Here is a 12,580-nt window from a genome sequence, read left to right as displayed (position 1 = left end):
TCGATTTGTCTGAGTCCAGCAGAAAACCATCTAGTCCCGTTAGTGGCGCTACTCTCCGTTAAACTCAAATGCATGAAGAAGAAACCAGCTTTGTAGCGGAAGTTTACATCTGACGTCAGCGGAAGTAGTTTTCAAAGCTCGTAACGTTCGTTGTCTTGGTGCTGCGGCTCCATCTGAAAACAATAAAATCCAAAACCATTTTTCGTACAAATTTAGCCGATATGAACTGATTTTAGAGCCTGGATTGGACCGCGTGCAGGTAAATAAAGAATCAATTGCTATTTTGTCTTGAAATTAGTTGTGTGTTTATTTATTTTGATGTGAATTTGCAGCAAATCAGAGACCCTCTAAACTGGGGCTGGTCCTCCTGGGACTAGGCAGGACAAATTAGGTCCATCTCACTTTACATCAGAATAAACGATCAAGGAAGCTACTAAATGTGAACTATGAAGATCGAAACCAGGACCTAGTTATGCACAAAACCAGAGTATGGTTTGAGGCAGTCTATTAAAATGTGTACAATTATAGTGCACTGTCTTTCATCAAAATAGAGGTAGATAATAGTGTTGTTCTTATTTTTATTATAATTTTTTATTATTATATATATTTTGATAAATATATTATGGTAAGAAAAATGAACATAACAAAGTCTGTAAAATTCTGTAGTGTTGGAAACTCTAATTGTTAAATAGCTATCTCTGCAATACAAAATATTATTAAAAGTTAGAAAATCTGATTTATTTGCCATTTAGTGGAATGTTTAACATATTCTCAGCTTGGTATTGATTGTGACCTGTGTGTGATTTGTTCAGGTTTTTTTTTAGCTTTTAAATAATGGAAAGTTTAGAGTTTTCTGAGGAGGAAATCCAGCAGCAACTGGAACTTCTGGGCTACAAAAATATCTCCAAAGAGAAGCTACAAGAGTTCAAGAGAGGTGGGAATTCATTTCAGAATCATAAGTTATGGGGCAATACTGTAAAAGAAAACCCAAATAACCCTCATAATGTGAAATACAGTTTGTGTTTTTTTTTTTAAATATTGCTTGTATCCCCAGATTTGGATAACCTAATAAGGAGTGGAGAATGGACAACTCTTGTGTCTCCTGAAAACTCACAGATAGATGTGAACACAAGCCCTCCTGCTTTCACTAAAGAAAAAGGTGATAGTGACTTTTAGAGCATCTTATAATATGAGTGAAAATAAATAAATAAATACCCTTTAAACTGCTTTAACAGCTAGCTACTTATATCAGTGTTTCTCAAACTGTGGTACACAAGCTTGTTCTGGTGGTACAGACTCCACTTCAGTTCTACTGTCAAATAGAATATATAGTATAGTACATATTTCCCACAATTTTGTTCTCCTTTGGGTTAGTCCTTGTTTAAAAGTTCTGTAACCATGCCACTGTCCTATTTTAAACCTGTTATAGACCAGGTTTAGATCCGGTGGTACTCAGAGGGCTAAATATTTTGTTTAGTGGTACTGGGGGTGAAATTGAGAACCACTGCTTAAATTCTACTGGAAGTGGGCAGCCAATCAGTGTGAACTCTCAGCTTATTTATCTTTGACAATACTAGATATCTATGTGTACAGGAATTGTGATGTAAGCTCTAAGAAGAATATAATATGAAGTGAATTTTGTGCCTACACATCGTACTAATGACTGTCTTTACTTTTTTGTAGTGAGTCGATTTTCACTGAACAAACCCAGGGAAGGGTTTTTCTTGCATCCACAAAACGGAGATCATGATGTACGGGTGAGTTTAAAATGCACTTTGATATTTCTTGTATGGTGATTGAAGCACAAAATGTAACTGATCCAACACAACCCAGTCCAAACTCTTGATACAAAAATTAGACAAAAAATATAAGAATTCCTTGGGGGAAGTTAAAGACGCTCTCCCAGTGTAACTTTTCTGGTTGAGAGAATGTAATGTTATACAGCATGGCATTAGACATGTCTATCGTGCATTTATTCAATTACATATACTTTAATTGCTTTAAAAAATACCATGAAAAACATGCACATGGCATCACCTGCTTGTATTTATGACAATAGATTGTTTCAAAGCCATTCTGTGGAACGAGTAGTGTAATAAGTAGAGCAATCACTCCTTTAAGACAAGTTTAATGGGTGTGGTATTCTGTAGCTCTGCATCTAGGAATAAGAACCTGGCCTGTATGGTCACAGGACCATGGATTTCAGTCAGATGGATCCTCCACCAGAAATGAATACCTACCACTATATAATTGCAGGACTGTTGAATAACCAGTGGCCCCTACTATATACTTTTATATTCTATAAATTATAATAACCCCTCCCTCATCTTTCAGGTGCTGTCTCCTCAGAACAGAGCCGTGGCTCCCCCTTATGGCTGTTTGGACTCATACGCTCGACACTCTGTTGCCCCTAAACCCCCTGTTCATGTGGGACATCCCAACAGGTTGCAGACAGAGACGGACCTAGAGGACACATTGCAAACTGACAGTTATATGTCCACTCCGGGCAGTGGTCAGGGCAGGAGGTTCGTCAAGAGGAAAGTGCTAAGGTAGGATAATTATTTGTATTTTAATTATAGTAGAAGAAGGTTGAATTCTGTCAGCTGGACACATTTGGACATTTATTTTTTTACTTTAGACAAAATTCAACCTTTCTATGGACCCTTCCTGGATGACCTTTCTGGTTTACAAATATGTATTTTATTATAATTGCATCTACCACTCCTTATGGTTCAGTTATTTTCTACAATATCTGCAAAACTCAGTTGCATTAAGAATAATACAATGTATGTTTTTGTTTTCTTCTGTAACAGGAAACATAAAGGGCAGTCTCTGGTCTGTGATGAATCTGTTTACAGTGAAGACTCAGGTAAATTATATTTTTTCAGTCAAATTTACTTTTTATATAACTAAAATTGAAATGTTTCAATAAAAGCTCTTCAGTGTAGTCATGGTAGTGCTCCTCTCTGCTTCTCAGGAATTCACAGAATATATTTAGATATGAATTTAGAGATAGTTTTGTTGCTATTTTCAAAGTAGGAATTCGCTTTGATGATATGGTGCAACATAAAACAATGACTAATAACAGATATCAAACAATTTGTTGCAAAAAGGTGAAGTGTACTAGGCCTGAGTCTACTCCCATTTCCACCAATAGGGGGAACTGTTCTGGATTCTCTGCTGCTAAATAATCCTCTTATGTCTAAGCCACCTGCTTGCAAGGATATCAGTCTTTCGTTCTGGCCGCAAAATGTACAAAATTGAACAAGAAGATGCTGAAGATTCAACCAATTCTTCATTTTGGTCAGACAAAGAGACAGAGGATGAAGAAGAGAAGGCTCAACCAGGATTTAAAACCAATTTGGAGTTGACAGAATCTACTACAAAGGATCTTAATTCTAGTGATAGTGAAGTAATTGAACGTTTTGTTGCAAACTATGGTTGTGACAGTTCGAAAAGCACAGAAGATTCATGTGAGGAGACTTTGGATGAGGAATTTTTAAAGCAAGATGTTCAAAATGCTTCAGAAAATTCAGAAAATTGTGAATCTGGTGACAGCTGGGAGGAGTGTGGCAGTGAAGAAGAGGAGGAGATTGAACAGGAGATCCAAGATGAAGAATATACTTTGGGAGAAGACATGTACAAAAAATCTGAAATTCAAAATCGTATCCAAATTGAAGAACATTCAGACATTTTGAATACAACTGATGATGAAGATGAGACTGAAAATTGGAGGAAAACTGATAAATCAGAATCTAGCACCGGAACGTCTAGCAAAGAAAGGCGTAAAAAGTGGAAGGATTTTAGTGACGACAGCTCAATTAATGCAGAAACAAGCAGTGAAGATGACAAAAAACAGACAAAAAATTACTGTTTCAAGTGTGGATTGTAATTTTGAAAAAAATACAAAGTTTAGTCGAAATAGCTCAAGGAATCAGCATTCTAGTCAAAACAGTGAGAAGGAGGTTAAAACTGCAACAAGTAACACATATTCCAGCAATGATGAATGCATAGTTGGTGGGACACATTTGGATGGAGAGAAAGCAAGCAAAACTAGTTTGGATGATCTGAAAAGTTTCCAAAATGTACAAGATTTTAAGACAAAAGTTGAAAAGAAAGAAATGGCTAAGACAACAGGAGAGACAAAATTTAGTGGTTGTAATCAAAGTTCAGAAAATATAAGAAGTGATATTGAATCTGGTTCTGAATTTGAGGGAAAAAAATATTGCAATGTAATTTCTGAAGATGTGAAATCAAGTTTAACAAGACAGTATGGGGAAGATTATGACAGAAATAGCAAAGAGGAAATACAAATGACTGCAAATAAGACAGATAGCAAATGTACTGAAGACTCAATGATGGACAAATTGACAAAAAAATCATCAGAAAACAGTTTGAAAAGTGATTCTAAAAATCTTACTCAAATTAATTCAGAATATGATCGAAATTACGTCAGGTCAAGTCAAGATATCGAATCAGAAATGGATGGAAATTGTACAGATAAATATGAAGCTAAAACAATTAACAGTACAAGTGAATTTACTGAAGGAAGTCTGGCAAAAAGTAGCAGCAGTGAGGTTGAATCCACCAACTATGAAAATTGTAAAGATAGGAAAAAGCTTAGAAAACAGGGTAATTTCTATGATAATTCAGAGAGTGGTGATGGGAGCAGTGATTCGACTGATACTAGGCAAAATGGGAGTGGTAGTCAGGATGAAATTGCTGTTGGAAAACAATTAAAAGACTGCAAGCTAACTGGAAGTAATGAATTGTCAATAGAAGAGAAAAAAATTAAGAAATATAAGGTTTTTAGTGAAGACAGTTCAGAAAATGATGAAATTGACAATAGCAATGATAAAACATGTACATTTATTGAACTTAGTAAAGGCAGTTTGGAATATGGTGGAAGCAAAATAGGTAGCGAAATTCAAAATACAGAAAACAAAATGTGCAAAGAACCGGCCAGTTCAAATTCAGAAACTGCAAATATGAGTACTGTTGAAAGTGATGTCAATACTGAACCTAATGAAGAATTTGAACCAAGTATTTCAAGGCAAAATTCCCAATCTTCTAGCTCTGATGAATGGGCTAAAGATGAGAAAAATCTAAATAAAACTCAAGGTAATTTGGACTTCGATTTAAGACCTTTTAACAATAATAACAATGATCAAGTGAAGAAAGAAAAAATGAAAAAAGACATGGAAGAATGCCAGAAAATTGTGAAAATGGTGGAAGATGTAAAAAATACAGGAGGATTTAAAGAAGTTACTCAACAATGTAGTGCAATGGAGGAGCTAAAATCAGCACCAGAAAATGAAGTTGGAAATTTTGTCAGTTCAGTTTTCAAAAATACATGTTTAAATGCAGACAGCAATAGCTATAAAAGCTCACAATCTTCAAATAGTGTGGAGGAAAAAAATGGGCAAAGTCTAGACCAGGAAATGTCAAATAAACTGATGGATTATACTCAAGAAAGTTATGATAAGGAAGGAATAAATTCCAATGAACTAGTGGAGACTGACCAGAAGGTTCATAATGTTTTAGGCAGTTCTGACAACAATTTGCAGCAGGAAATGTTGGAAAAATCATCCAACGCAATGCAGGAAATTTCAGAAAATTACAATACAACATTAGAACTGAGAAGAGATGGTCAAGAAAGTTACTATATTGAAAAACAACTTGAGGGGACTGACAATGATGATGAAGACCTTGAGCACTGGTTTGAAGAGAGGGAAGTAAGCAAAAAACTGATTGAAATTACCCCCCAAAATTTCTTGGAAAGACAATATTTGGATAAAATAATTCAAGATGACACCCAAATCCCATCAGAAAGTCCTGCTACCAGTTTATTAACATCCGGATATGGCACAATACGGTCAGAAAAACTAGATGGCCCTCACAACATAGAAGATGACAGGTTAACTATTAATGACTTCGATAAGGATTCACTGTACAGTTTTGGAGTTTGTGAGCAAGAAGCTGGAGAACATAATTTTACAAAAAATTATCGATTTGGTCAAGAAAATGAGGGTCAAATTTTTGCTCAAGATGAATTTTGGGATGGGAGGAAATCAGAAAATGTCACTGAGAGAGAAGAAGGGAGGGTGGAGGCGCAGTTGTGTTTGGAGAAAGGAGAGAGTAGCGAGGAAGAGGAAGATGAAGAGGGAAATAAGGATATAAAGTTCATAGACTCAAAAGTGGACCCGGGCCACCAGAGGATGTACCAGGAGTGGGAGGGAAATCTACGCCATCCAATGGGTAAATACTAACAATAATTTAGTTTCTAATAGTTTAATAGAAGTCTTTGAACAGTTGTTTGTTGCCATAACAATTAACAATTGGCAACATAATATCTTGAATAGTGAAAAAAAAGATATTAATGAAAGTCTTTACTAATGCCTCATTGTGTCCTCAAAGTCTTGCCTATAAGCAGAAAGTTAAAAACCTTGCCATGGATACAGTAGGCTCGAGTGATATTTATTGTTCAAGAAATAGAACACTTGGTCTTAACTGTCTAAACAGTTAAACAATAATTTAGGGTCTAATTCAGAACCATAACGGTAGAGGGTTTTTGAACAATATTTGGTCCTCGGAAATGTTGTACTCTATTACTACTACTACTACTACTACTACTACTACTACTACTACTACTACTACTACTACTACTACTACTACTACTACTACTACTACTACTACTACTGATGCACTGACTGCCATATTTGGTTTGTACTTGGTAGGGCTTGTTCTTTGTACTGCTGCTGCTGCCAGTACTAATGATACTAATTCACATTATGAACACAATAAAAAATTAGGGTGATTGCACGTGTGATAGGATTCTGTTCAAAGTGCACAACTGCAGGAGCATTTGAGAGAATTAAATATCAACTGATAAACTAATAGAAGAATCCCATGAATTTGTAGAGAGACTACAGATACAATCAGTTCTTGCTAGACAAGATATTTTCTGCTTTGCAAAGAACAATTCTATTTACAGCTTTTGTGATTTGCCAACTGTGCAAACTCAAATTTGATTCCAATACATTGTATAGCCCTAATAAATCCTTTTATACATCTACACATTCATTTATAGAGCACAGAAATGGATCTAGTTGTGGCTCTTGTTAAAATCTGATTATTTGCATTTCTTCAGGAGCTAGTTGTCTGGAGGAGCATTTGGCTGATTTTCACGTGTCAACTTCAGTTCAGCACGAGTCTGAAAACGAGGAGTCGACGAGCCACAGCGAGTCCCCAAGCTCAGAGTCCCTGTCGGATGGAGCCTTCGAGTCCTACGTCAGGGGCATGGTGGGTAATGTAGTCCACAACACTGCACCTCAAATGAAGTGTTTCAGACAGGTTTACAGATTTTTCTAATTAGAAAAATAACAAGGTGGCTGTGTGTCTTAGTTTTGCAAATGTGGACTAAAAACAAATAAATCTTACAGATTTTATAATTTTCTAAACAAAAAGAAAAATAAGCCATAAAAAGTTCCTGAATATGTAGGTCTTCTTCTTTTTAAAATAACTATTATTTGTTAGTCCTTATGATAATATGATGATTAGAACACACAAATGTAGCTGAAATCTAATGCACTGTTTTTTGCAGACTCGAAGCCACAGCGACAGTGACATCAGGCCTAAACCCAAATCATGTGAGTCAAATTTAAGTTCTTTCACAAAATTTCATTTAAAAAAACCCACCCACTGACTAACCACTGATTATTTCTGTTTACAGTTATACGCCCAACACTGGGTCCAACTGGCCCTAAGAAAACAGACCCAGTTGCAAAGTAAGGTTAAACTCATACTCTTTATCATTGTATAGTATTTTATATATCTTTAAATATAAATGTGTTCTTTTTGTACAGGTATTTCCAGTACAAACAGCTGTGGGACATGTTCAAAATGCCCGGTGAAAATGACAGAAAGGCTCTACGATGGGAAATCAGGGTAATGTAACTCTATGAAGATAAAATACATGGCACTTTTAACATTAACACCAAAACAAAGTGTTCAATATACTTGAAGTTACAAGACATAATTATGATTAATACATTCTGTGAACTCCAGCCACAAAAAACAGTGCATTAATAGTATAACATACATATTTGTAGTGGTAGTAGTATTTTGTACTGATTTACCTTTCCTTACATGCATTATTTAAACACTTTGTATTTAATCAAAAATTAACTTTAACTGTCTATTTTTTGTATTTTTGTTGGTTAAATGTTCTTTTGGTGTGGTTGTCTATAGCTGTAGAGCCAGGACTCTTAACAACAAAACAGTGTCACCTCAAGAACAAAAGTAATCATAACTCTTTTTTTTTCTCAGGAGCGTCTCGCCTACCAACCTCCTCCCGTAAGTTCTGCTTATAAATCATTCTTTTGCACAGAAGTGGGTAGATTAGGCAAGTATTGTACTCCAGGAAATTACTCAAATAACACTCACATCTGATGCATAATTTGAAGTTTATGTAATTGGAACAACATAACATTTGATTTTCTACAATTTAGTCCACAATATGAGAAAAGCCTTTGTCACTTGTACACTTACTCACAGTGGTAACCTAAACTTTTATTTAAGTAAAGTTACATGATTTGAGTAGTTGACTTAGTATCGTGTTTGAAAAGTACTCAAAGTACAATTTTATTTATAATATTCTACCCATCTACATTTAATAATATCTCCTACTAACATAGTTTTATTTTCTGTTTCAGCCAAAGCCTCGTAAAATCCAGGTGCCAAATACCTACACAGTGCCGACAGAGAAGAAACGCTCTGCTCTCCGATGGGAAATACGCAATGACCTGGCAACCGGAAACCTGCCCCATTCGTACAACTACAGATTTTAGCCAACAAGAAATCACCACAACCATTTTATGAACTTTTTTTTTTATTATTTTGAGAAATTTTACATAATTTATTACAGTTTTAGTAAACATAATAAAGTTATCTGTTTCATATGTCAGAGTACGGTAGATTGAATGGATATAGGGGGGAAAACCGGACATCATGCCAAAGTAACTTCTCTTCCAAAAATCGAACTGTTTCCAATGTCAAAATAAGAGATTCGTGTTTCAGCATACTGTGGACATTCAGACCTAGAAAAAAGTTAACAAAACAGTTATACATGTACAAGACAATGGTAAGATCATTAAATAATCCTTAACAATTAATAACAAATTTTAAAGGAGGGCTGTACAATTAATCTAATTTTAATTTAAAATTTTGTCATTTGAAAACATCAATGATCATCTTGGGTCATAATAATCAAACTCTACTGGCAATCCTATCAGTAAAAGCATGTGATTTGGAGCAGAGTTCACACTTTGGAGGAAGAAATTGGGCTATTTTTCTGAAAAATGGTACAGATAAGAAGTCTTCCTTGCTTAAGGTGAGGAAGTGTATGTTTTGGAGCTGCAAGGAAAAATGGACCCTAACCACTGATTTTTAAAGGACAAAACTCACCCATGGCTGGAATGATGTTAACGGTCTTCAATTCTTCTGTGGCCTTAAGTATATTTTCAGGAAATTCCTCACCACTGAAAGACAAAAGACATTAAATTCTATACAGTGTGTTTACAGATACATTGTGTTATTATTATTCATATGTCCACAAGTAATTTAAAAAATGTGGCTGTAAATATAAGCCTTTGATAACCAAGGAAACATATATTTATTTATTTATATATATATTTTTATATGGGTTAAAAAAACTCTTTCCTTAATTCTGGGTAATAAAAGTTTTTAAAAGGCCCACTGCATTGAATATGTACGGTTCTGTATAACTCACACGTCGACGATGAGCACAGACTGTCCCCAGTGCTTCTGTTTGATGAGCTCTGTGAGATACTGAGAGTCTGGAGTTGGGATGTCTAAGGAGTCCACAATGTGAAGGTAATCCTAAAACATTTATACAAGAAATCAGCAAATCATACCAAAGATTTTATCATGTTGTTTTATAGGAGAAAACTATGGTATATATTAGACCATTAAAAACAAGCTTTGATTGTCTCTAATTGGCAGTCATTCACTGTTGCAACAGATGAACAGCTATACGCTTGTTACAGTCATTGTTATAACAAAGTAAATGATGATTTGTACCTGTGCCAGTTTGGAGCTGAGGGCCACTTTAAGCCCCATTACTCTGACTTTCATAGGCAACATGTAATAGTAACTGGTGGGGCCCCGTGGTCCATGTGACACTCCACCTGAGAGAGACATAGGAGGGCATTTAACACTTACTTTTTGTTCAGGTCACCCAAAGCTACTGCAGCAAGATGCGGTCATTTATCAAGCTGTAGTAAATGGTAGTAAATTTAGATTAAATGCTATAATAGTAATGTAATTGTTTTTATTATATAATTTGTATCCAAATTCAGAATTCAATATTTACCTCCCCTCCAAAGCGGGGACCTGATGCTGCCGTGTCTCGCTCGTCCACTTCCTTTTTGCCGCCATGGTTTCCGGCCTCCTCCTCTGACCTCTGACCTCACCTTTGTTTTGGCGTGACTCTACAAAAAATAAAAATAAAGGGGAGCGGGGGTTGAATTTATACCAATCTCCTACACACATCATGGAAAACAAGTAATTGCATTCATTGACACATTGACCTGATCTCAAGTACTTACAATTCTTTTAAAATTCTTCTGCCATATTTGAACTTGATGAAGAATGTCCAATCTAAAAGGAGTAAATAATGCATTCATTACACAATTGTTTTTTATTATTGTAATAATGTTTCACATTATAGTTTTTTGGGTTTTTTTCTCCAAAAACATTTTCTTGTCAAATTAATTTTACCTGGGAGGGACGGCGAAAACATCTGGATGCAGCTCGGTCAGTCCCAGTGGTTCATCGTCCGGTTTCATTAAAGTCTGGACCCAGGTTCGGACCGGACTCAGATGAGCAGGCACAGGAGCATCACAAGACCTCAGGATGGGGAGGGCGGAATCAGGGGGAGGGGCTGGACGTCCTGAGAAGAGTGAAAAGTTCTGTTTAGTCCAGCGTATTGGTCTGTGTACATGAGTACTGCATTTAGTGTAAGGGGGCAGAAGGTGGTGGTTTGAATCTCCTCACCCACACTGCATACTTTTGTGTCCTTATGCAAGACATTTCATCCACCATGCCTTAAAATGTTGTTGGGGTGATAATGTGATTTGAGAGTAGTGTTGTCAAGAGTAACTTCAAATTGATGAGTGGCTGAATTGTTATCAGAAATGTCTACATATCTGAAATAATACTCACTGTGTCTGGAGGGGTCCACCAGGTTTGTGGGCAGCAAGAGATTTGGGGGGACAGCGCTTTCTCCAGCAAATGTAGAGGCAAACTGAGGACAAGAAATATAGGTTACCTAAACAGACAGGACTTGGCTTTGTAATGTTGTAATGATGAAATGTTAACCCTAACTATAAGCAAAACTCTTGTTGGCCTCATTATCTCATATATTATGAACTCAAAACCCTAAATTTTAAGCACACTCTTTACATTGCACGCCCCAAGCTACTATCAGCAACAATGTAAAAAGGCCCAAAGACAATATGCGTTTGTGACATTCCCCATATTTTCCTGGTATATCCCACCCAGCCACGCTTTAGTCCATATAATCTGATTACTCTTTTACTGGATCTGTCTAAGATCTGCCTACAGTGTGCCTATGGTGTGTCTATTGTCTGCCTATGGTCTATCTATGGTCTGTTTATGGTCTGCCTATAGTCTGCCACAAGCAGGTTCACATTGGAAACATGTTGGCATTCGCTATCCCTTGCACAATAATGAAACAAACTCACCCTTTTAGCGGCGCCACGGCTACAAAGCACAACTGAAAAGCGGAGCATGTCTGTGTATTTCTATCGACTCTGAAGTTAGATCATTTTAAAGTTATACAATATATGTTTCAGTGTTTGCAACGTGAAAGGTCGAAGCGATTCATCCGTGTGGGCAGTCGGCGCTTACTGATGACGTCAGGAGTGTGGGACGTTGTTGTCGGGCGCCACCAAGCGATCAAATAACAAAAACAATATACCAAATAAAATCATGGACATTCATGTTCCATTAAAAATAATATTATTAAAAAAGGGTTATTTGAATTCAGATGATGACCTGCTGAAAACCTGTTTTGTATGAAATGTGTTTGGTTTAGTAAATAAAGACCTTTTAATGATAGGTCCTTGTGCGAATAATACTTCCTTCGAGTATCTGGTTTTATGTTTTTTTTTTAGCTTGAGCCATGTTCCCAAAAGCACTCATTAACTCTTTCACTTGGAATAGCTTGAGCAAATAGCCACATCTTGTTTCTAAACACTAAAAACCCTTTAAAGGTCCCATATTTCACAAAATGGATTAGAGACTTTATTGTCTTCGAGGGTGAATTATTTACACAAATGTGAGATATGATGGCTGAGAGGATGAGGCTTCTGTCAAAGTATGTACCTAAGCCCCATGTATCAGAGGGGTGAAGTGTTTCTCTAGAAGGTGAGTGGAGTCCTGTTTTAAGGAGAGTGCAATACATCTAATGGCCTTGTTGTTAAGATCTGCAAGGCTGGGTGTGAGACAGCAGTATGCATTACCTTTGTGAGTTTAG

General features: G+C 36.2%; 2 protein-coding genes across 4 annotated transcripts; one reads left to right on the top strand and one right to left on the bottom strand.

Annotated features, from left to right (window-relative positions):
- Positions 1-124: 124 nt before the first annotated feature.
- Positions 125-9,585, top strand: hyls1 (HYLS1 centriolar and ciliogenesis associated). Of its 3 annotated transcripts, XM_055158253.1 has the most exons (13): positions 144-259; positions 333-553; positions 813-934; positions 1,055-1,159; positions 1,684-1,757; positions 2,335-2,549; positions 2,814-2,869; positions 7,151-7,302; positions 7,604-7,649; positions 7,733-7,787; positions 7,866-7,947; positions 8,329-8,355; positions 8,715-9,585. In XM_055158253.1, exons 3-13 carry the CDS (start codon positions 835-837, stop codon positions 8,847-8,849), a joined length of 1,047 nt encoding a protein of 348 aa, XP_055014228.1. In that variant the 5' UTR covers positions 144-259; positions 333-553; positions 813-834; the 3' UTR covers positions 8,850-9,585. The 3 variants fall into 3 exon arrangements, with proteins under 3 accessions (XP_020785068.1, XP_055014228.1, XP_055014227.1); XM_020929409.2 differs by lacking the exon at positions 333-553 and having other exon boundaries at positions 125-259; XM_055158252.1 differs by lacking the exon at positions 333-553 and having other exon boundaries at positions 144-261; positions 816-934.
- On the bottom strand, positions 8,873-11,961 carry mrpl4 (mitochondrial ribosomal protein L4). Its single transcript, XM_020929389.2, has 9 exons — positions 11,787-11,961; positions 11,245-11,326; positions 10,801-10,972; positions 10,629-10,680; positions 10,394-10,511; positions 10,102-10,208; positions 9,791-9,900; positions 9,466-9,539; positions 8,873-9,098 (listed from the first exon to the last, which is right to left on the bottom strand). The coding sequence occupies exons 1-9, from the start codon at positions 11,832-11,834 to the stop codon at positions 8,956-8,958; spliced, it is 906 nt and encodes a 301-aa protein (XP_020785048.1). The 5' UTR covers positions 11,835-11,961; the 3' UTR covers positions 8,873-8,955.
- Between the last annotated feature and the right edge of the window lie 619 nt (positions 11,962-12,580).

Source organism: Boleophthalmus pectinirostris, unplaced genomic scaffold (genome assembly GCF_026225935.1).
Source record: "Boleophthalmus pectinirostris isolate CB_2022bp ecotype Guang Dong unplaced genomic scaffold, ASM2622593v1 HiC_scaffold_22, whole genome shotgun sequence".
NCBI lineage: Eukaryota > Metazoa > Chordata > Actinopteri > Gobiiformes > Gobiidae > Boleophthalmus > Boleophthalmus pectinirostris.
The sequence above is the reverse complement of the archived record's forward strand: the minus strand, read 5'-3'. Positions and strand labels throughout refer to the sequence as shown.

Excerpts from the sequence above, each read along its gene's own strand:
- hyls1 (XM_020929409.2), top strand. The coding sequence starts at position 835 with ATGGAAAGTTTAGAGTTTTCTGAGGAGGAAATCCAGCAGCAACTGGAA. Across the intron at positions 2,550-2,813 it reads GTCAAGAGGAAAGTGCTAAG|GAAACATAAAGGGCAGTCTC; the intron begins GTAGGATAATTA and ends CTTCTGTAACAG. Across the intron at positions 2,870-7,150 it reads TGTTTACAGTGAAGACTCAG|GAGCTAGTTGTCTGGAGGAG; the intron begins GTAAATTATATT and ends GCATTTCTTCAG.
- mrpl4 (XM_020929389.2), bottom strand. The coding sequence starts at position 11,834 with ATGCTCCGCTTTTCAGTTGTGCTTTGTAGCCGTGGCGCCGCTAAAAGG. Across the intron at positions 10,973-11,244 it reads GGTGGACCCCTCCAGACACA|GACGTCCAGCCCCTCCCCCT; the intron begins GTGAGTATTATT and ends CACTCTTCTCAG. Across the intron at positions 9,540-9,790 it reads TCTGTGCTCATCGTCGACGT|TGGTGAGGAATTTCCTGAAA; the intron begins GTGAGTTATACA and ends TTTGTCTTTCAG.